Here is a 24586-nt window from a genome sequence, read left to right as displayed (position 1 = left end):
GAAGCTGACTCTGTCAAGGCACAGTGCTTGTAAACTGCTGATATTCAACATGAAGTGACTCTTTAAATGAAGGCTGCACCAGAGTTGGGCACAAAATAAGTCAGTCACCCCTCTCTCTCTCTCCCTTCGCCCCGTCTCCCCTCTGGTGTTTGTGCTGTTCTCCCAGTGCCAGGCTGTGGGTCAAAGGTCAGAAGGCACAGAGGTGATAAATGCTTCCAGGTCGCCCCTCCAGTCTTTGGGGTTCAGGGAGAGATTTTCTGCAGAGACAGCAACAACGTGATCACTCAGCTGAGACACTGAAGAGCTGAACCTGCTGACCTGCATGGTCCCGCTCTGTCTCTGCTCCATCAGCTAGATCACTCTTCCTCCGGTTGACGGACTCTCTCTCTCTCTCTCTCTCTCTCTCTCTTTCTCTCTCTCTCTCTCTCTCTCTCTCTCTCTCTCCATCATTCTTTCCCTATCTCCAATATTATTGTTCTTTCAATGTTGGATATTAATCTCTCTGCAATCCAGTGCTGAGAACTGTGAACGATGGAGTAAAGTAGGAAAAACTGCTTTCCATGAAGGGGTGGGGGGGGTGGGGGGGCAACTTGAAAACAAAATTCCCTGGCCAACACTGTAGCTGTGTGCTGATGTGAAAGATTATTTTGTAAATGGTGGGTTTGGACAAAAAAAAAAACCAGCCCTGAAAAGCACTGTTCTGTCACTTCAAAAAGGCATTTCACAGGACTGTAATGGTCCTATTTTGACTTCTCGTCAACAGTCGAGATTGAATCTGTCCATCAGAAATATTGGTTACGTTACAAGGTTACGGTTACAAGTGTGTGCAGAATATGCTTTGGAAGCTTGGAAGTCAAGGCTGACTTACCTCATTTCAGTCCCATTCTTAAACATAAAGTAAAATGTAAAAGTAAAAAAAAAAACAAAGTAAACATCTGTTACTATAAAGACATAAGTTTACTTGTTTCCAGTGCAAACAACTTGTTTCAATAATTATATGAGTATAGTGTCATTGTTTGATTCTAGTTGAGGGATCTGCCTTATCCTGCACTGTTGAGCAAGATATAAACACAAGTCTCTAGAAAATTCCTGAAACATGTGAAATGGCACTAGAGCGGAAAAATGAGTGACTATGAGTCCAAATGACTGGTTAATGTGGACATTTATATAATGATTTTTCCATTTCTTTTCTTTCTTCTTAAACACATGCATGCACGTACACAAGTGGATACACATTCAGTCACTCACACCCACACACACACACACACTTATCTGATTCTGAGACAGTGAAATGCCTGGTGTTATTTTGAGAACATTAATGAGTCAGTCTTCCTCATGCTGATCAGCTCCCCTCTCCCGCTGTGAATCGATCCCTTGTTGTGCTCCAGCTCCCCGCTCTAAAACTAATCTAGTTGACTTTCATAACTAGAATAATCTGATTATGAATCCCCTGGTATGAGCGACACGCAGAACAGTGTGGCAGAGGTCACACACTGCTTGTACTGAGCAATGCCACAGTACTGCTCTGGCTGAAAGGCCAGGAGATTACACACACACACACACACACACACACACTGTGTCACAGAAACATTTGCTTTGATTGCTCATAATTATCAGGATCACTTCCTATCCCTTGACTCTGCTTTTGTGTGTGTGTGTCTATCTGAAGACTTTTATTCTTACATGCTGTAAGTCAGTTTTAATCAGTGGTGAGCAGAAATTCAGTGCACTGTATTTTAAATGTGGTTTTGTCTTCTAAAATGTTTGAATTTTAGACCCCAGTATCTCAAGATACTTTTCACATTCAATTCTATTCATTAATGCCTTTTATTTTTAGGAGACAAGACCAAGGAGGTGTTACATTTTTCCCTGAATTTTCCTAGTAGTAATCTCCTTGTGGAATCATGCTCCTCATATCCTTTCCCTCCACCTCAAATTGAGTAATGTTTATGTTTGAAATAAGTCTGACATGTGGTGTGTGTCTCCTGCAGCCACCGCAGAAGAAAGTCCTCTGTGGTTTGTTTGGGTTAGACAGCAGAGGAATGAGGGAGGACTAAAAGATGGAGAGGAGTGGGAGGGAGGGTATGATGATGATAATGATGATGGGTGGTGGTGGTGGTGTGTGGAAGGGGGAAGAGGAAGAGAGCACATAGGGGAAGAATTTGGTAAAAGAGGACAGAAAAAACTGGGATAAGGGACACAAGGGGAGGAAAGAAAAGGGAGAGAGGAAGGGAGTCAGTATGAAGGATAGGGAGGAGGGAGAGAAGAGGAAAAAAGACATGGAGGACAGAGGAGGGGAGGAGGGAAAAGAGGACAGGAGGGAAGCCGGGAGTTAAATTCCTGAAGTGCAACCAGCCTGGTGTGATTCTGCTGTTGAATGTAAACATGGGGCGGAGAGGTGGACTGACAGCCTGTCACAATGACTCATGAGAGAGAGAGAGAGAGAGAGACAGACAGAGAGAGACAGACAGAGAGAGACAGACAGAGAAAAGAGGGAGGGAGAAAGTGACAGACAGAAAGAGAAAGGGATTTACAGAAAGAGGAAAAAAGAGTGAGTGGTAGAAAGAGGAGGAAAGGAAAGGAAAGGGACAATAGAGATGTATTCAAACAAAGAGTGTGTTGGCTGTGACCTGTGTCTGTGGAAACAATAGGCCGTTTCAGATCGAGCACCCTCTCTCAATAAAAAATAATAATCTGCTGAATAGAGTGAATTGAGAGAACGGCCTTTCCATTTTCTCTCCTCACCTCATTTGTGCTCAATTATCCCGTTTTTTCCCACTCTGACCTTCCTCACTTCATTTCTCCTCTCTCCTCGTTTCTCTCAATAAACCAGGCGCGCCCGGCCCCCTCCTGGCAGGTGACCTCAAGCTGAGGTCAGCGAAATATTACAAACCCATTGTTGAACACATATTCATATTGCGGTGTTTACACATCATGCGTGCGCTGTGTACATAAACAATGTTTCGTTCCCCAGGCGAGCGAAATTGACAAATGTGTCCAGGCTAGTAAAGGCTGGATATTTTTCATAGTGGCTTGTGTGCTGTCCAAAAGCTCTTGGCAGTTAGTAGTTTTTCCATTTCAAAATAACATTCAGATGTTATTACAGCATTTTTTTTTCAGGAACCCTGTTTTCATAACAAGGGACCCCACATGTCATTTCTCACTCTTCACTTTTTGTGGATCCATCACAACATTTCACAGCACTACCCAGCAAGCCAATCACATGGGGCTTATTGGAGACTCGTCGTCACTCTGTGATGATAGTGCGACATCTAGTGGCTATAAGAAATATAGCATCTAAAAAATGCAGTTAGGTTCTCAGGAACTCTATTTTTAAGGATGAATTTCAGTAACTCAGAGCCATTTTTGAGCTCTGTGCCAGTCCGTGTCTTTCCTTTCTGACTAACTGTCTGTGTGTATTTCTGTGTCCAGACACCTGCACTCATGATACTGTGTTTTACAGAATTTCAGCAGCACATGGCTATTTTAAATATACACCTGTAAATGACTATAATTTCAGTAGCAAATACTTTTAACAGCTGTACTACAAGAGACAGATACAAAATTACATGTGATGCCAAACAACTCAAAATATAACAACAATCAACCCAGAGGAGTTTTCTTTTTTCTTTTCTTTTTTTCTTTCTTTTTTTTTTTTTTTAACAGATTTATTATAAGGAATTGAAAGCAGCCATTCAGAGGACTGGGCAATTCTCAGGAAACCCAAAGAAAAACCATCCAAACACAGATAGTAATGTACACACACAAACACCAGATCTACTGTTTTGCACCACTGCAAACCCTTTTGATTAAAACCGCTTTGATTTTTCAGTATTTCAATGTGTAACTTAAGTTTAAACCTCTGGTTCTGCTGCTGTGAGCCTTGCTTTTCTGTTTTGTTTGTAACGCCTTGCTGTTTCTAGACCAAAAGATGCACATGCAAAACAGTGTTTGTCGTACACTGGGCCTGCCATATGTAAATTAGGGAATTTGTTGCTGTGTTTGTTGTCATGCTGATTCTCAGGGGTTTTTTGTTCATAGCCATGGGCACAATGCTAACCGCCTTTTTGAATAAATATGTCCCTCAAAACTAATGATTACAGTTTTATATTACATAAAGATGACAGTTCAGGGCTGGTCAAAGTGCCCTTAAGCAAAACACTGAACTCCTTGGCAGCTTGGCACTTTGCATGGCAGCCTATCAGTGTGTGAATGTGTGAATCTGAGCAAACAACGTAGCGTGCTTTGTGTGGTCAGTAGACTAGAGCAGCGCTACAGAAATGACCAGTTCCTTTAACATTTGTACTCTTTGCTGTGAGAGCTGTGCTTTTCTGACAGTGCAAACTGCAAACCACTAACAAAAAAGACTAGATAATTTACTAATTTGCTTGAGGAAAAAAAAAAATAGAACATATAAATATTTTTCCAGAAGTGTACAGATACTAAAAGCTTATTCACTTGAGAACTGGATATCAAATCACTGTGAAAAATGTCTTCAAAAACATCAAAAGAGGTACAGAAATTCCTTTTCAGACTGATTGAGAGAACTTTCAGGATTGAAAAAGGTAGAAGCAGTCCAGTTAAATATGTCATTTTATAGTCAGTACTGTGCCATAAAATAGCATGTAGGAACCTCCATGTTGTACATGATATGCTGCGTCTACATGCAGACAATAACTGACTCTTCAGGGATTGTTTTCACATTCATAGTCCTGAGAAAATGCTCTAGCATCTCAATCTTTAACATGGTCACCTTCACATGCACCATCATGAGGCTATGTGTTTGTACACATGTGTTGTTGTTGTTTGCAGCTACCTCTACTGATGATTGCTGACAAAATGAGCAAAACCTTGGGCACATAATAAAATGTGTATAATACCCGGATCAACAATGTGTTGCATATATGCATATTATAATGATAATAATAACTTTTTTTTAATAATAACTTTTTGACTTTTCATAACAAAAACAAATGAATACTGTTGACTGTCCTCCCCAGGGTCACACCGATTATTCATCACTCCGGTAAGAGTACGCTCAGTAAGTTGAAAATAGAAAATAAGAAAAATATTTCCTCCAGACTGAGCTACTTCAAAAAAGTGTCCATGACAAATGTTAAAGTGCAGTAAGACACTAAATTTTAGTGAAGTCTTCATGACACTGCTGACTAAAACAACAAACAAACAAACAAAACAAAAAAAATAGAAAGAAGTAGTTTGGGGGGAATGGGGAAACTAGACATTCAAGGGAGGCTTGTCAGTGTTTCATAAAACACTTAACAATTTCAAATGTTAAGTTTGTGTGGGGCCCTGGCACCCATAACAGTGGAAACATCTGAACCATGCTCTCCCCGTCGAGCTGCACATTGTAGCAGACACTGACTCACCCTGGCCCACTGCAAGCCAGTCAGTCAAAAAAGCAATGCCCACTTAAGTGAGGTGATGCTGAATTTTTTGGTCCCATCAGCGGGACGATTCCACACTCTTCTCCATCGGTGTAGCATTCTGGATCCCCTCTATCCTTCGTTTTCTCCTTTGAGAACAATTATCTCACTGTACAGAGCAAAAAATAGAAAGAGAGCACAGAGGAAGGGAGAAAGTGGTTAATGGAGACAACACTGAGTGTGGTAAAAAATAGGAGTTCAATATATATTATGTACCTTACATATAGTATGTACCTTACAGAGAAAACATTTTAAGGCAATGTAGATGAAGAGACAGTATTTTTTTTTTCAATCTACTTGTGTGTTATAGCACTCTTTACATGCATGTAAACACTGACACTGACACTATGCTATTTATGTGGTGTCCTTTTAAATTGTTGGCAATATGTGACACACCATTCAAACTGTGTGGTGAACATGTACTTACTCTGGAGTCATAGCTGCCACTGCGCCTGCAAAGCAACAAAGACAAAGTCCCGTGAACTTTTGCGCATTGCTAACACTGACATTTCTTTTTTTCTTTTTTTGTTTTTGTCCATAAAACAGTCCAAAACAGGTAAAATCGTGTTTCTGTCCTTACTTATGGTTTTGGGTTTTCTGCATCTCCACAGCAGCAGGATTACAACAACAGCAGAGACAAACACTACACAGCCAGTTGCTATCCAGTAAGGCGCATGCAACGCAGGTGGAATCTTGCGCTCACCTTTGGATAAATACAGACATGTACATATATCAGGGATATACAATGAAAACATACATACAATATATCAGTCAAAAATGTAAACTACATCGGTATTCACCAGCAAATACTGTATTTATTTAACATATGAGGTAATGATACTAATTAATATATCCACTTATTATTTTTTCATTTAAAGGAATACGCCAACATTTTGGGCAAAATAACCTTTTTCTGACTTAACCAGACTAAGACAGTGTTTGATGCCATTTTCACAATGTATCGCATATATGAGATAAATGTCTTAAATTTTTAAGCAAAGAGAAGTTAGATAGTGGAACTGTAACTGCTGAACACATGTATGCCTCCGTCCATCGCAGTGATCCCTGCACTGCTGAAGGCACAGGGAGGTCTGGCACAAACATCTACTAAAACAACTATTTTTTTCATATATTTCAAATACAGGACAAATGAGACAGCTTCAGAGTAAGTTTTTTTTTTTTTTTTTTTTTTTTCATTTTGAACAGAACTAGGCTAATGATTCCTATAGACTTGAAGGAACCAAAACCACTGGATATGCAGAGGTAAAAATAGTATTGTCTCAGTGTGAGTGAGTCAAAAAGGGAATTTTGCCCAAAAAGTTGGAGTGCTTTTTTAAGGTTAATGAATCATAATGACACTAAATTAGGGTCAGCCTTTCTCATGGCACATTTGAAAGACCGAAATCCACAGTACAGCAAAATATATTGAAAGAATATTTGTATCATATATATGTGTTTTTGTTTGACCGTCAAAATCTCTTGCCAGAAAGTAAAACCTTAAGCTCATCGGTGAAGGTCAAAGTGTAAATCTGTCATGATGAGTAGATCAGTCACATGAATCAGATATCCCCTAGAAATGTGGCACACAAAGGGGATCTGTGGCAAAGGCTTTTTTGCGCACTTTACACACCATCTCTTCCCTAAAATTAGCTTGTGGTTGAATGCAAATTTTCCTTGTACTACCACATTCAGTAAAAAAGGAGAAGACGGAAAAGAAAGCCTTCAGTTTTACTTTGAGTTCAACGCTTACAGACTGTGAGATTGTCTGAGGTGAAGCCCCCCACAGAGCAGTTGAGGGTCTGCAGCGGTCCAGAGCAGTTGACGATCACAGTGCTGGAGCTGTTGATCAGCATGGAGTCGGGGTCAGCCTCCTCACTGCTGTTCCCTGGCGTCCACCACTGACTGTTGGCATTGGTGGAGCTGTTCCACATCACCTCGCTGCTCGGGTAGCCGCCATATGAAGCACACGTTACCTGGCAACTAGAGCTGTCGCTGTCACAGAGCACCGATAGCGTTGGTGTGCTGTAGTTGGCTAAGGCAGAAAGGGAGAGAGTGACATGAAAGAGCTGATAACAAAAGTTTGTTTTTTGTTTTTTTCTTGTGGAATTTTCTTGATGGGATTGGATTTATTTATAGCCCACCCCTCAGATGAGAAAATGGGAGATCAGAGGAGCTCAACAGGTCCAATCACATCAAGACAATGAGGTGACAAACTGAAAAATTCACATCATTTTTCTTGGTTCCTGAAAAGTTGACAGTGACTGCGTTTGCATGGACCTGAGTATCCCGGTTATGTTTGGGTTTTTGAAGGATCCCATTTTTGTGTTTGCTTATGTAAACATCACATCCTGATTTCAGAAACCCGGATAAGCCCTTATCCCGGTTTTGAGAGACCTGCTTATGTGAGCTGGAGCACTCTGAAAGAGACCAGAATACTGTAGCATATACACATTTTATCCCGGTTTCTGATCACCGTCGACTTCCTGCACAGGCACAGTGGCAGTGACAGCGTCATACTGGTCACAGTGGAGGACATGTTCAGTATTTCCTGTCGCTCTCTTCTCCTATTGCTGGTAACGAGGTGGATAAGCCAAATCTGCAATGCAATGGTGGTATTTAATAGTGCTAAGCCCACTACAAGCCAAAGTGATCTCATTTTCAATAGCCAGTCAATTCATTTACAGTTACAGAGGAATGTCAGATTAACAATTTCAAAACTGCCAGTTTGTGCTGTAAATATCACAGGCACCTGCTCAAATACCATGCAGGAATCAGTATCAGGAATACTAGTGTTTACCATGTATACAGGGATATGAATAACCAGATTTCTCCGTGTTCCATGTAAACACCATTTCCCAAATATGATCAAAACTGGGCTAAACCTCATATCTGGGATAGTTGGATCTATGTAAATGCTGTCTTTGTGAAGATAATTACCCATGGTTTATACATTACAGGAGCAATAAATGGAGCTCCAGGAGAGAGTAAAAGTGTTGTGCAATGACTGAGGAGGAGCTCTGATAATACGTTTGTACTTCCTCAAAAAAAAAAAAAAAAAAAAGCAGGTCTTGGCAAAACAACCCTCTGTGACGAAAGATGTTTATAACAGTGACCAGGTTTCGTTTACGTCAAACAGAGAGTACATTCCAGGTTTCAGTGCAATGCAGCGGTATGTATTCACACAATAGAAGTGACAGGCCGTCGTGGTTATATCAACATCACAGTGGTTTTCATATCAGCTCAGCTGGCCGAGGCACATGCTACAGTTAGAGTGAAATCTTCGTCATCTGCTGGGTTTCCTTTCAAGCAAAGTTGTACACCAGATCAATGAGATGTGGTTGCACTGCAGGACTTCCTTTTGATCTGATATTGTTTGTTTACATTTGCTCGCCTAGTTTTGTTTACCAGTTGATTTACTGAATGGAAGATACAACACTGATGCATATTTTAAGGTTGTGCATACATTTGTCATTTTTGTAATCATGGAATGAAACACAGTAAATGGACAACTTTAAGCCCATTTTCCAGAATGTGCTCTGCCTCTCTCATTTATGAATTTCCTGTCAGTTTGTCATTGTTTTGTGATAACTTTATGGATTTCACAGATGAGCTACATTTTACTGTATTTTCTAAATGTGAAACAAGTGCAACTGGTGAGAGCTGTTGTCTAAGGCAGGATATACTGTGTTACTGTGATACAAAGAGAAAGGTTTATAACATTATTACACCTAACGCCCGAAAACAACAACAACAACGACACATTTTTATTAATCACAAAATCATACCTGTGACACTGAGGTGTATGCGAGTCTCATCCAATTTCATGCTGTCACTGTATTGGACATGACAGGAGTACTCTCCACTGTCTGAGACTTTCAGTGCCCACATATCCACCGTCCTCTCAGTGTGGTTCACATGCGAATGTGGAATAGCTCTGTACAGTTCTGCATCTCTGACATTATGGTATCCGTTTACAAAGGTGGTGCCCTTCTGAAGGTAGAACAGAGTCAGCATTTTGTCTTTGTGAGAGGGGCAGAAGAATGTCACTCTCCCACCAACCTCCCCTGTGATCTGGATAAGAGGAGCAACACCTGGGAGAGCAGGGAGGATTAAAGTCAGGGTTAATGTAGTCAAAGCATTTAGTTCTGAAAAAAAAAAAAAAAAACATGAGTGTAAGATACAAATTGTGCCATACACATGTATGCACAAAGAACTATGTATGCTATTTGGCACTATGTATGCTATTTGGCACCACTGTGTTAGCCAGATAAGTGAACAGGAATATTCTGTACTGACATGTGTGATGTGTACTGACATCATCACACATGTTGTTTATTCTCAGTGTTGAAGTTCAGTTTGTAAACTGTTTCCACGCAACAGCCATTTGGAGTCACCAGCGTGTGAAGTCACCCTTATTGCAGTTTTTGTTTTGTTTTTCATTGTTGTAGTTTCAGTTTCCGTAAAGCTTTATTCATAGTAACACTTCAAACTGTTAAGACCACGCCAAAGGATGACTGAGATATTCATTTCACTTGGTGTAATGATTTAGTTCTTGAGAGCATTTTAATCCCTTTAGGAAGTTATTGCAGTAGTAATGGTGAATACACTGCAGTTACATTTACTTTCATGCTTATAGGACTTTACCAGTGATTTTGAATGTTTGGCCCATTTACCTCAATTTACCCTTTTTTTTTTTTAAATTGTAAACCATTTAGCAAATCATGCATGAGTACTAAAGATTTCACAACATATAATCACAATCCCTCGATTTTCAAATTTGAATTTTTGATTGAAACAGACACCTTATAATGTTGTGCTTGTGCGGCTAACAAATTCGTCGACATTCACAAACCAAACTAATGTTTCCCTGGGACTATTTTCTAGAGAAGGGACCATTTCACTCTGCCCAATTTCAAGTCATCAAAACAGTGCTGCTGCTTTTAGGAAAACTGATGTGGAGGACTTTATTACAGTGATGGAAAACTGGAGTGAAGAAAGTTTGAAGTCTCTGAAAGTTCATTTTCATATTGTAGTGGAATGAATGGAAACTAATGGCTTTATAAAAGGGAGGAAAAATGATAAAGGAGTTATAAAACATGACTAGTTGCTTTGGGAAAAGATTGGCAGAAACATGAAGTATATACATTTTGTAGATCTTTGTAGATCACAGTACAGTGAGCAACTGTTCTACATGATATAAAGGGTGCATTTGGCATAATCTGGTGAAAAGCAGTGTTTCTATTTTTCTTCTTGGGCACAGACTAAGACAGTATAAGCAATTGATTTTTTGTTCAAGGCTGTGTGTGGGTGTGAAGGTCAGGACTTTTTGTGCAAGCTTTGTCAAGACTTCTACTTTATGAGTCAAATCTCAGTTCCTCTTTAGCCAAACTGCACTTTCCTTTCATATCTGAAACTCAGTGCTAGTGGGTCCCTATGATGTCTGTTTTCAAGGCATTAAAAACACCACCAGTTGTCAGACTGGAAATATGATTTCCATAGAAAAGATGACTCAACAGCCAAGCGGTCCCACAGCAGACTCCAAATATAAACAACAGTACTAACTAGTTAGGTGTGTTAACTAGGTTTTGAAGAAATAGAGTGGTGATCTATCAGTTTTAAGCAAGATTTAAGTGAAATTTGTTGGTGCCACAAATTTAAAGAAGGGAAAGCTGATATTGCTAATCCTTTCACATACATACTTTCTGATTAGATAGACAGGTGTCAGAGAGCTGTAAAGGCAAGCTTGAGATATTTTACTGCACTAATGTCGCGGCCATAAAACAACTTCTCACTTGTGACGGAGTGGAAAAAGAACCACATCATCAAAGCCTCAGCCAACTTCAGGGAGGGAAGCCTTGGTTTCCTGACAACAGACAAGAGTCAAGTTTGTCATTTATTTACATAACAACCCAAGAAATCATGATGTCATTATTATTATGACACTGAGGGATGTGACAATCAAGAGGCCAAAGAAGTTTGTGTGGACACACACACACACACACACACACACACAGTGGCTTACCCAATTTTAAAGAAAACACTGAGAAGTGGTCTGACTATGATGCTCAGGAAACTACAATATGGCACAAACACCATCTGAAGAGTCACACTTGTCTGATAGGTCTAGTCTGATAGGATGTATCATCCTGTCTGTCTTTTTAAATACAAGGGGGAATGGGCTGCCTCACTGAAAAAAATCCCCTAAAATGTTTGTTTAAGGCAAAGCAGGAACAAGGAATTTTGTGCACCAATTGTATATCAAGAGTATATCTATAGAGTTGTGTAACTGCTAATGATTAACTTAATAGCCAATATGATCAAAGCTGTAGGAGGGGAAAAGGCATTTGGGGGTTTTCAAAAGTTCCTGGTTACTCAGCATCACAACTCTTTGAGACACCCTGGGTCAGTTTCAGTCAGGACATCTCTAGTATAGAGAAAAAAAGTATTTAGTAATTGATATGGCAGTGTGACATGTAGTTTCACTTTGTTGGGCTACATATACTTTTATGTTAATGGCTGCAGACAAATTTCATTCCCTAAATCACTGAAGCACATACATAGATGTCATAAGTATATGGTTAATCATCACATGGAACAGAAAAACACATTTAAGTAGGTAGACCTAGGGAGGTGCATTAAATAAAACAATGAATTATAATTGCTCACAGAAGCAGCAGTGTGGTGACTAACTTATTGTTCAAGGTTGCAGTTAACGGTTAGGGTTAAGCATAAGTTGGTTATGGCTAAGAATAGGTAAAGGCTACAGAGACTGAATGTAAATCAATGCAATTTCCTAACAAATATAGCAAAACCAATGTGTGTGTGTGTGTGTGTGTGTGTGTGTGTGTGTGTGTGTGTGTGTGTGTGACTGAAGGCCAGCTGTGTGGGAGTCAGGCATCAGCACCCTCAGCTGTCATTCATCATCAATCATCCAACACGACTCTGACTCCACTTCCTCGCCAGATTGTCAGTCACTCTCCAGCTGTATTTACCTGTTTGCAGTTCTGCCTGCATTTTGCCTGTTCTATCTCCCGTCTCCCTCTGCCTCAGTTGTCTCGGCCACATTCCTGCCACCATCTTCCATCCTCCAGCCTTGCCTACCTTCAGTCCTAGACTACCTGTCTGCCAAGTCTGCTTTCAGTCTGACCATCCTGGAAGATCCCTCCATCAGCTCTTACCTTGCCAAACAAAGACTACCCAGAAACAAATCTCTCCTTAACCTCCAGCCTGCTTCTGCCTCATTGTGTTCTGCATTTGGGTCTGCTAGCTTGGGGATTACAGTGAATGCAATAACCATTTTCAAATTTACTGTGTACATTCATGACCCCTAAAAGAAGAACCCTATTGATTTTGATGGCACTATGACCTCTCCTCAAGTAATACCATAAGGCCAAACTCAGGTCATTTTGCAGGACATGTCCCATTGTCATTCACTGACATAGCTACTTGTATTACCGATGATGGTACTTCTCCTGCACAAAATTTGCAACACTGGGGCTTCATTGACCTTTTAGATATGGTGTCACCTTGCAAAACCTTTAGTCAGCCAGTCAGTCTATGAAGAATTACTTCAGAAGTAGTATGATTAAACAGCATTACAGTAACAAACAGGCAAAAGTTGAGTCTCAGACTTTTAGGGAGAAACCAGAAAAGTTCAAAAGCTGGTTTCACCTTTGCAGATACTTTGCAGAAACCAAATTCTAGACATTTCCTGGTAATCTACTGTGGTGACTTACAGAAATACTTCCTCTGACATGGTCAACTAAAGTATTTGAAAACATCACTTTCCTAACACTCTCTGAGACAAAACTAAGGTTTATTTTCATGAACTGTCACATGTGCACCATGAAAATGACATTTCAGAAATGCAGTCTTGAGTTAGAGGGCTCAGTGCGGTCCTCCTAACACTGCACTGCTTTCTCTGCGTACGCCATGCAGTCTACACTCCTTATGACATCACCTCTTACTCTATGTGAAACCTAGGCAGTTGCTTATGAGGATCGTCTCCAAATACATAATGAGTGAGTCACAGCAGGGTAAACACCGGCATCATCATTTCAAGAATCGCAATGATATAATAGAAAACATGTGCAGTACTTACCAAGAACACTGCAAGTTACTCCTTGGCATCTGTTGAAAAGACATGGAACAATGGTGTCACTGCAATATACACGATCAAACACATAATCTCTTTAATTTTCCTTTAACTGAGTAACTGTTGAATCAGTGTACTCAACAGCATCAAACAGGCTGGAATCTGTAGGCATGACAAGTTCATAATAAAACAGCCATGCAGCAATGTCAAATGAGCTGTGATAGCAGATGGCTTGTATGAGCAAAAGCTGTCACAGTCTTTTCCTGTTTATCAGATTGAATTTATGAGTGAACTCCTCAAGTAAAATGATGAGCATGTAAGTTGTCGCTGACATTTTCCCTAAATGAAAACCATATACATGACCTTTAAACAATACAAAAAGGTAGTTCCTGCCACCACTGATTTAAACATAACACTATGCATGTCCAAAACCAACAGGGGAAAGCCACCATCTTCTCTTCTTTATTGATATATGCACAGAACCACTCAGAAATATGCCACTTTCTGAAATCAGTGCTGATTGAATGTTTTACATAAAATCAGACAAGAACATCTTATCTTTTGAAACCATATACAAACAAAAAAAAAATGTTAAATATAAAAGAGATGGAGGTTAAAAGTAAACTACTTGTGGGAAGTCAGTAATGGGAAAATGAGCTACTTTCTCTATCTTCCTGAAGGAACACACCCCAGGAGTTTCCACCTAGTTGGAGGAAAGTCCCTCTGGGCAGCATCAGATAAACTGTAGTGTAACAGTACAAGCTGTTAAATGTCAGGCAGAGCACAACATGTCTTAGTTTGTCTAGTGGGTTATGACAATTAAACCTTTGAAATGGGGTATCAGCTTGAGAATATAAATCCTGGCTTTGGTTCTAGGCTAAAAGGACTTTTTAGGTACTTCTGCCTCATTGTGTGAAAGTAAATGTCATTATCAAGTCAAAATATAAACACAGTAAGACGTTATCTGAGAATGAATTATTAGTCACTGTGATATTTCCTGCACTCTTAACCCGTGGATCAGTGCTAATGTTGAAAGTATCAGTTTAAAAACATGAGTATATTAGTATAAACCAGTCTGTCAAGTGTCAGTGAGGAAAGAGAATAAAAATTCCTCTAGGAAACACACCGATTCATATAGGTGCATAATTAGATTGAGTATAATTTTAACTGCACAGTCACTGCATTTAAGGTAACTTCTATGTACATAACTGGTAGTAACAGTATTGGGAGGAGCAGAAAAAAATGGGCTGTTATGGTATACGCCACGTTACATATGTCTAGATTTACACTACAGACTTTAGGGTGTAGTTTAAGATCTTAGTTTTGAGTGATTTGACACCTAAATTTTCATGAAATTCCACAGGGTGGAAAGGTGGGGGGCAATGATATGTGTTTACTGTATAGCTGAAGGCTATAGTGTGTCAGGAAATTTGGAAGCTAACGGAAATTGAAAGCTGTCTGGCAATAAATATGCCTTATTAGCTTTGACCTTGGTCACTCGTGTACATACTAATCACAAAGGCTATTCATTCCTTTCAAGGCACCTATTCATGAATGCAAAAAAAAGAGGAATTACAGCTGAAACACCATATATGTGTACATGCACGATGAGCAAGCCATTAACAAAAGGACTGTCCTAAAAAGTCCTAACTTTTGTTGTTAAACTGTTAATAACAAAGTGTTGCTGGTTGCTCAGTGTTGTTGTAACTAAAGAAAATGTCTTAAAAAATTGCATTCATGTGTTGACCTTGACACTACATGGGAATCATTGAGCTGCTTCACGGTAGAGAATGAGTAGAGGGTGCAGTGAGGACTTTCCTGTGCATACTTGTGACTTGTGGTCACTGCTGAGCACTCTTTGTTGAATCACTGTGACACTGTGATTCCTCGAAGCCTTGAACATTACAAAGCATTGCATGCAAATTCCCCTACCGTTATGCTAGTGACGCACCATGAAAAGTATCACACACAACAAAATGAACATGAGTGCTCATGAGTGCAATAAACACTGCAGAGTCTTTAGACTAAAATGAACAAAGGGCTGCACATCTATAAATTGTATCCTTGAAAATGACCTTCATTAACATCTTTGGAGGAAGTTTTTCACTTAGCTCTGAGTTTACTGGTGGGAAAATTCAACACTGAGTACCTTGAAGATGGCTGGCATATAGGACTGCATTAGCATACTGTACTATTTTGTCAGGAAATCAAAGACAAACCATAAAAAGCATTTGCAGAGGTTTGCGTTGTTCTGTCATGACTTTACACCTTGGCATCTCGAGATATAGCTCAAGATGCAGCACTTTTGGGTAAAGTCATTTAACAAATAGTTTTGATTTAAGAAATGTAAGGCATTTAGCTGAGTTAGAGAGGCCAGACTGAGACAAAATGCATTTAGACATCCGCTCAAATTCAGAGTTTTCATGTAGGGCCCCAAAGTTCAAACATGTTGAGTATGGTCAGTGCTAGGATTTATGTTGGCTAGAGTTTGAACAAAATGTAGAGGTTTGGGGAGAGAGATTTACTTTGTAGTATGGCACTGAGGAACATATTGCTATTGAGACCAATTCATGGTCAGATGTGTGATATACAAGACATAAGAGTTACTCTGGCTATTTGCACATCTCATTAAACATTGCTGGTGACATCATACATCATTTGTGTTCCCGTTTTGGGATCTCCCTTTGTACTGAGCACAAGTGTGTGACTCACAAGAGGAACTGCATGCAGCTGTCTCCTCAAAGATGAAAGAAAGAACTTCTGTACATGAGTAACTCTTGCTTGGCTTTGGGTGTGTATCTGTGTAGGTCAATGCGAGAGTGATAGCATAAGAATACAGGAAAGAGAATACTGTACAAAGAGAGACGGAGTGTAGAGGGAAAACTGCAAAAGGAAAAGCACTTTTGTCATGACTGATTACAAGTGCTATTAAATATGGGGTCTGCGTGAAGTAGGTCCTGGTGTTTGCAGTCTTCACACTAATAGTATTGATTAGATGTTAAAGAATGAGGCTGCGGTCATTGCAGAGTGGGGATTCCCACGACATGTCACATGATTTACATATCATGTATTCGACCTACTCTTCTGTTTTAATAAGTATGCGAGACAACATCCCACACAATGAATCATAATTATAGGCTTCATCTAAGTTTCATATTGTAATAATGTGGGTGTGTGTTGCCATCTGTCGCTTCCTAAAGTGGATAAAAGTGAAAAGAGGTGTAAACAGATTTTCAGGAGAGAAACTTCAAGTGATTCAAACCAATGTGAGAGACATGTGACTCTCGAGGTTTGTTTGGTAATCATGGTACGCTACCATACAATACCAGCCTCACTTTACTAAAGGCAAAGCCAAAAACATGCCTTTCCAGCAATTGAGAGCGCCCAGTCTTCACATATCACTGGTGACTTGGTTGATTACTTGTGGTTACACTTCGCTACTTGTGGTGTTGCGCTGTCATGCCCATACAGGATATAAACTAATGTGGCAGTTATTCTCACAATCACAAATAGATCTTTAAAAAAAAAAAAAACTGTGGTAAAAGTATTAAATAACCAAATCAGTAGATTACTAATGACAATTTTTAAACCAACGGTACAATGTTATTGGGGCATTCATTTCCAATTTACACAGCACATTTTCAGCTATAAAAGCATGAGCACCCTAACTAACCTTTTATCTTTTAAATTTTATTCATCTTTTATTTAGCAAGTAAGATCCCATTGAGTTACAAGATCTCTTCTTTCAGGAAGTCCCGATCAAAATGACAGAATAAGTAGTTTCACGTGATAGAACACATGCTATACCTTAAAGCACAAAGGAAGCGGTGAAAGAACGGAAGCATACAGGCTATACCCACCAATATCCAAATACAGTTCACCTCAAGTCAAGGAAATTATGTAAAACAACCCAACTTGAAGAACCATGTGTGAAGTCGGTGAACGCTCAAACTCTACAGCATCACAGTGATGTATGGACTTCACACGCTGACGATGCAGGGCATGCGTATTCCTCCCCTACATTCTCTCTCTCTCTCTCTTCATCTTCTCCCAACTAATTTGCTGTCTCTATTGCTCTCTTAGATACACACACATTGCAGCAAACCTCATTTTTTAATCATGAGTAGGGAGTTGCACTTATGATTTCTGTTGTGAAATAAACAAATTTACAGGGCTCAAAAAGTCTGTGGGGCATGGAGCTATCTTATGCCCGCTGAGACAGGTTTAGTTGACCTCGCCTTTCTCTGTCACAGTCTGAGTGTGTGTATTAGAGAGCATGTGTACAAGCCATGCTTGACGCCACAAATCAAAGCACTCACGCTACTGCTCTTGCACGCAGGAAGAGAAACTACATTATGCTGAAAGACAAACAACTAAATTAAAAACAACAATCGAAAACATGACAACTTAAACAGCCAGAGCCACAATACCATGTATCACTTTCATTCAGTAAGAGAACTAAAGAAAAATTGAGCGCTCCTCTTACCATTATGTTTTCTCTCTCTGTCTCTCTCTTTCTCTTTCTCTCTCTCTCTCTCTGTGTATCTCACACTGAGGACTAAATGCTATCTGGCAGTTCTCTTCCTTTTGAGCCTTTAGGGGAGGCGGAGCCTTATAATGAGTCATCTAGGCTAGAGACAGCCTAGATGATTTTTTTTTTTTTTTTTTTTTGCCTTCTTGTAAAGCCCAACTACTTCCTGAATCTCTTCAGGTCAAACTGATGTCAACCTGGAGAGAAATGTCTCTATACTTGTAAGCGTTCATGTTCAGATATATTTTTATGTGTGTGTCTGTGTGAGAAAAAGGTCACAAAATGACAGATAATAACCTCTGTTATACTTCCCTGTTTACTTCCCTGTTTGCCCAGCAAACACAACCTCACTCACACACTGATGTGTTCTGAAGAATGGGATATGTTGAGGCATATATCAGAGCAAAAACAACAGTATCAGTTTCCATTCTAGTCCATAGTGAGTGCAAAGACAGCTGATTTCCCAAGAATTGGTGTGTAGGTGTACATGCATGAGAAAACAAGTAAGGGAAGATAATGAGAGAGCATGTGTTTGGGGAGAGAGGTGCACGTGTGTGTGTGTTAAGTTTATAGACAGCAGGGGCAACACGGATACATGAAACTATGGCCTTGCTTTATGAGCTCAGACATTGCCCATGAAGTCAGATTTCCCCTTAAATTTCCCCTCAAGTAGCTTCCAAGATAGAGAGAAATAAAGCTCTGTGGGTTTTAACAAAGCTCAGGTGCACAGCAGTGACAACCCCAACTGTGAGAGATGCAGATTTGAAAAGATTGATGCCTATCCCCTGGCTCTGGAATTGCTCAGTACTGAGCCAAAGTGGAAACTAGAGTTCAGTTACCTAATGCATTTTTAATAAGCAGATCAGACCGCCACTGCACCATGTGGACATAATTTGCCTTTGAGGATAATTCTGATTTTTCAACCTGGGCACCATTTCTACTTTTTGGGGTCTAACTGACAAATAGGGACAAGGCAGTATGTATTTATATAGCACCTTTCTTACACAATGCAATTGAATGTGCTTTACAGAGTCAAAGAAATACATTAGGAAAAATAAATCACTGATAAAATGAAAGGTTTAATTAAAAAACGAAAAACTGTGGCAACAAAATGACATGCAGCAGACTGCTATTGTTGGATCAGGACACACTGAAGTTGTAGCTAGTTGTGCCACAAATGGAAGTAAACACTTGTCTGTACACTGCACTGATCATTTTGACCAAGATTACAATGTCACAGTGAAGGGAAAGTCTGGCCTACTACATCAAAACATCAAGTTAAACCTCTAAGCCACATACAGGTCACAGGAATAAAAACCAGCAGCAGTTCAAATACAGTACTTGAGACTGAGGGCCAATGTACTTGTTTGCCTGATATATATGTAGGAGAGCATTTAAGCCACACCTGGTGCCCATTGAGACCAAAGAACGTTATGAAGGAAGCATATGACGGCCATTCCCATGCTCAATTATGTTTCATAAGCTGTTGCAGCAGTTTTTGGGTTGATACCATTTGTTAAACAGATCTGGTGCAAAATTAAACCATTCTTTACCACTCGATAATTGATAAACACAGTATAATTCCTCCAGAATACCACATCAGGACACCAAGACCTTCTGGAGCACCATAGAAAAAAAATATGCTCTGTTTTGGTGTCAAATCCCTTTGACATTTGGGGATTTCTGTAATACTTGCATTTTTCAGCAGTTGGATAGTGAGAATTCTGTTCTGGAAATTTCTCACAAAGTCTTCCTCATTGTCAATATACCTATAAAACCAATATACCTATAAAACCATAAGGAGGCATATATATTCACACATGAATAAAACTGGAGTCCTGAATCCATTAAGAGTCTCAGCTTCCCATCTATACCCTCTTCTTGCAACTCCAAGACTGTTTAAGCCCACTATGCAGAAATACACCACTTTAAAATATGTGTCCCAAACTACCACAGAGAGGGAAACTTTTCCTGTCATATTTCATGAAAGCTATATTGGAGAAGTGGTACTGAGAGGTTTCATATGCCTAATTCTTTTGTCAGCAGTTTCTTTCTTCAGTGTAACCCTAACCCTAACCCCAGATTTTCACAGATTTCCATGCTCGCATGCGTTATTGTGGTCTTGTGGTCAAAGTGACATGTTGCGACATATTGTGACATGTCTGTGTTTATTAGTTACACATAGTGTGTCATTGTCAAAAATGTCTCCTCCCATTACATATTCAAAGGTATGTTTTTCCAGCCACAGAGAGGGCTGAGGCTAGAGTTTCACAAACTCAAACTTCCCTCCACAGATTCAGATTTATAGGGTCCTGGAGTAATTAAATGCAGTTACCCATGGTGAGTACAAGTTTTGTGTAAGATACATTTTGCTGCTTAGGATGAATTTACTTGGAAACCCATGAACAGCAATGAAGTTTTGTGACTTGCAAATTTTCATTTAACCAGTGACAAAATCTTTTCTGAATCTGAATACTTTCATTTATAAGACATGCATGCACAGAGACAGACACACAGGCACGTGTGTGTGTGTGTGTGTGTGTGTGTGTGGGGTGGGTGTGTGTGTGTGGGGTGGGTGGGGGTGGGGGGTGGGGGGGTGGGGGGTGGGGGGTGCTTGATTAGGTAAAGAGGGATTTTTGAGGCAGTGTGTAGGCGGTGCTGAGTCCACACGCCCAAAAAGCTTCAAATGAATAACATTCATTTACCATCAATTCAGGGGATTTTGAGACCCAAAGGGAACTCCACTTTCTCACTTTTAGTAGGATTCTCCTGGCTTTCCTCTCTCTGAAAAGGGGAAAAAAAAAAAAAAAAAAAACTTTTTGAAAGACTGTCTACGATTAGTAGTGATAATAATAATGATTATTATTTTATTATAATAACTTTATCTACATAGCACCTTTTAAAAAAAACAAAGTACTTTTAACTTCTTCCACATATTCTGTTTAGTTGAGTAGGAGGGCAAGGATTGGATGTATTGTTCTCGTATAGCCCATGATCACTGACAGAACTGAAAGTCTAGTTAAATGTCAAGGGAATCCCTGAGCAGTACTACGTGTATTTGTGTGCAAATTTGAATTCATACTATGATTAGGCCTACATAAATACTTGAGGATGACAGACTGTCCATTTGGGCTTTCTCACATTTAAGTATTCTAGCAATTAACATGACATTAGCCTGTACTGTTTTTGGCTTTCACACATTTAAAGATCCTAGCAATCATTCATGACATTAGCTCATGTTGTTCTGTATCAAAGCAATATGTTTTCATATGTGTTGATTCATCTTACAACCCTGAATAATTTCCTGACCTCCAAGAGGCTCCTGGTCCCAGACCAAACTTAATTTTCTGTAGCTTCCTCATGTGTTTCTGTAGGGTATGAGGCAGGTCTCGTGGGAATGTGTCTGTTGTCCACAGAGACCCAAAAAGGCTCATCAGGTAATGTGTTGGAAGAAAGGATGATTGTATTGTGGTTGTCAACACTTGAAAGCTCCTAGTATTCTGAGCAACAGGCGATTTGAGGGGGGATGCCATCCCTCTTCTTGGCAAAATGGCCAAAATGCATCCACTTTAAATGGCAAAATGGCCAAAATGCATCCACTTTAATGTGCCATCCTGCTTCCTCCATCCCCTTGAGTGCAGGGGTTGTTTTGTTGAATATGTTAGTCTAGTCTGCATGCCTCATTGATTGTCTATCTGACTGAGGTTTGTGCAAGTTACAATCTATGGCCATGGTTTCACTGTACACTTCAATGCGACCTGCCTAATTTCATATATTCCTGCACGGATATATTCCTCTATATGTATTCCACCACATGTATTAATAAATTGTTCAGATTGTGACCACATGCTGTCAACACCTCACTGAGATACCAACTCAATCCGAACCAGGCCACCTCGGCATATGGTCTGGCTGATAGGATACAAATGTGAGCAAGATCTGATCTCGTAGTGTGCAGACAGTTAATGCATCCTTGCACAACTGGATGACAAAAGTCGCATTGAAAGGACGAGTGTAACCATGGCCTATGGCCCCTGACCACAGCTCTGAAATATCAGCAGCCTAACTGTGCTGTGTACTGATAAATTCATGCCGCTGTCCGTGATGCTGAAGAAGCAGACGGGTCTGTAATTACACTTGCTTCTCTCAGTCCTGCCCTTCTGTAAGTTTTACCCTGGATCAATAATAATAATTTTTAAACTATATACTACACAATTCTACACATTAATGTAGCCTATATACTCTATAGAGTAGTGTCATCTTCATGTTCAAAGTGACAAATAGCACTGAGGAGTCTCAGAGAAGCAAGAAGGTCAGACACACTGCTGCCTGTAGTATTCCTATAATATCCCTTTAATATTTCTGTGACCATTAAGTAGTAGAGCCTGTGCTGCGGAAAATATGCTTGAGGTGGAGACAACCTCTATATCAAAATATTTTAGGAGAGACATGGCTACAGATATAATTTTTACTATAGATGTTTGCTGTAATCTGTGAGTGGAGCAGGTAATGTCACTGAGGAAATTAACTTGCACTGACTGCGCAGCACTCAGCTGCTACAGAATTTGTTATACCATCAAAATCCACCCCCAGTAAAAGAATAGACCCACACAAAATTTGTGTTTAGCCTAATAGCACTTCTGTTAAATCTAAGTCATAATCACAGTTAACAATATGATGTCTTTTTTTTTATTTATTATTTTGTGCAAAGGTGATTGTGTGTCCTTCAAGGAATTTAGATGGTAAAAAATTCCATGTGGTCATGTGGGCCATGTGACTTAAAATGGCCCTATTGTGGTGAATTGAGAGACACATGACAAAACCATGCCTGAATAAAGTCAGTCTGCTGTATAATATGTAAAGGTATAATTACTCCTTACTTTAATACGGTTACAAAAGACAACTATAGTTGGGATAAAGTGGAATTGTAGAATTAGAAAGGTCACAGTTATGGGTAAGCTGTCCTGCAACACTGAGAGGTCAACAGGGGTGTAGATGTTGGTTGGTGGTGTGGGAGCAGGGGATGACAAATCACCTTATTTATGCTCATTATGCCCAAATTAGTGAAAATCTCCACAGTAAGCCAACACAATTCAAATCAGTGATATTTTTTACAGTCGTTTCCTGCTAAAAACTCCCTGTCATACATAGACGTCCTCAATGATTTTAATTCTCTCAACGCCCCTGGGATTCCCGTTCGTGTATGTACACACGTATACGTGTGTGTGTGTGTGTGTGTGTGTGTGTGTGTGTGTGAGAGAGAGAGAGAGAGAGAGAGAGAGAGAGAGGCGGATAACCACAGTTTTTTGCAAATATAGGGATAATTGCAAAGACATAATGTCATTATTTTACACGACACACCTTTGCTCTTACTACGGACATGACGTGTATTTTTATGTTAAAACTGTCTGCTCCAGATAAAAAAAAAAAAAAAAGAAGAAGAAGAAGAAGCTGTAGACCTCTAGCAAGTTTTAGGAAAGATAACGGCTCGGTTAAGTAAGCTACGTAGGATACGTATTTTCGCTGTAGGCTGCGTAGTTGCCATAGTAACTCCGCAAGCGTTACAGTTGGGGAACACAGACACAAGCAACAGATTGGCAGCAAGCTAACGTTAATTACACTGTGCATGGATTAGCAGACCTGTGGAGTGTAGCTCTTCGTGGTAAAACGGTATGAAATCAGTTTACTGATAAAGAGCTGCCACGTTATGTCATGCGAGCAACTAGGGAGCTAGCGATGTAGCTGATGCTAATTAAATTACGTTTAGCCAGCGAAGTGTATTAGCCATCCAGTACAATATTCTCTGTAGAGTTAGCCTTGTATTTTACGCTTGCTTGCAAACATATACCAGTTCTTCACATGCAGATGCCCGAAGTCAGCTACGGGGGGGACTGGCTAAAATGCTTGCGAAGTTGGTTGATTTAGCCAGTGTAAGCTAGTAGCTGGATTAGCATTGCTAGCTAACGTTACAGAAAATATTCCTGGCTCGAAGTCGCTACTTCCTAACGTTAGCAGTCAATGGTTACGCTAGGTGCCGTGTTAGTTATTCGAGTCCGCATTCATGTACGTTTAGATACCTTCAAGTAAGTTAGGTTGTTAGCCAAGTTTGCTGAAACCTCTTTAATGTTAACCGCTACCTGTTTCTGGCTCGGTAAACTCAGAGTGCCGAGTTACGTTACCTGTACAGTGTTAAGATGGTTAATCAACTTAAAGTCAAGGCAGTAAGTTGAACGTTATAGTTTCAGCCTTGATGTTCACTAACAGAGACTTGTCAAAACAGTGAAGATGTTTTAAGAAATCTTGACGTGACTAAGAGTTAAAATCTTGGTGTGAATAACATGTAAACCTGAGACTTAGGGAATTTGGTCAGTGCTTCTTTGGTTAAGGAGTAGTTAGACAGTGATTCCCTCCGTTGCATTCGACTGATGTGTAATGCTAACAGCGTGGGTACTTTTGGTTTTCCTGTATATTCTGTATCCCGTGTGTTTCTCAGCATCACTGAATCCCAGCTGAAAC

General features: G+C 39.9%; 1 protein-coding gene across 1 annotated transcript; it reads right to left on the bottom strand.

Moving 5' to 3' along the window:
• Positions 1 to 4822: 4822 nt before the first annotated feature.
• LOC115370256 (CD276 antigen-like) lies at positions 4823 to 18048 on the bottom strand. The gene is made up of 8 exons (XM_030067191.1): positions 18026 to 18048; positions 13546 to 13574; positions 11237 to 11307; positions 9230 to 9535; positions 7195 to 7476; positions 6025 to 6147; positions 5872 to 5896; positions 4823 to 5553 (listed from the first exon to the last, which is right to left on the bottom strand). The coding sequence occupies exons 1-8, from the start codon at positions 18026 to 18028 to the stop codon at positions 5517 to 5519; spliced, it is 876 nt and encodes a 291-aa protein (XP_029923051.1). The 5' UTR covers positions 18029 to 18048; the 3' UTR covers positions 4823 to 5516.
• Between the last annotated feature and the right edge of the window lie 6538 nt (positions 18049 to 24586).

The sequence above is a fragment of the Myripristis murdjan genome, chromosome 13 (genome assembly GCF_902150065.1).
Source record: "Myripristis murdjan chromosome 13, fMyrMur1.1, whole genome shotgun sequence".
NCBI classification, from domain to species: Eukaryota; Metazoa; Chordata; class Actinopteri; order Holocentriformes; family Holocentridae; genus Myripristis; species Myripristis murdjan.
Note: the sequence above shows the minus strand (reverse complement) of the source record. Positions and strands in the feature narration are given on the sequence as shown.

Excerpts from the sequence above, each read along its gene's own strand:
- LOC115370256 (XM_030067191.1), bottom strand. Across the intron at positions 11,308-13,545 it reads AGTAACTTGCAGTGTTCTTG|GAAACCAAGGCTTCCCTCCC; the intron begins GTAAGTACTGCA and ends GTCTGTTGTCAG. Across the intron at positions 5,897-6,024 it reads CAGAAAACCCAAAACCATAA|GCGCAGTGGCAGCTATGACT; the intron begins GTAAGGACAGAA and ends GTTGCTTTGCAG.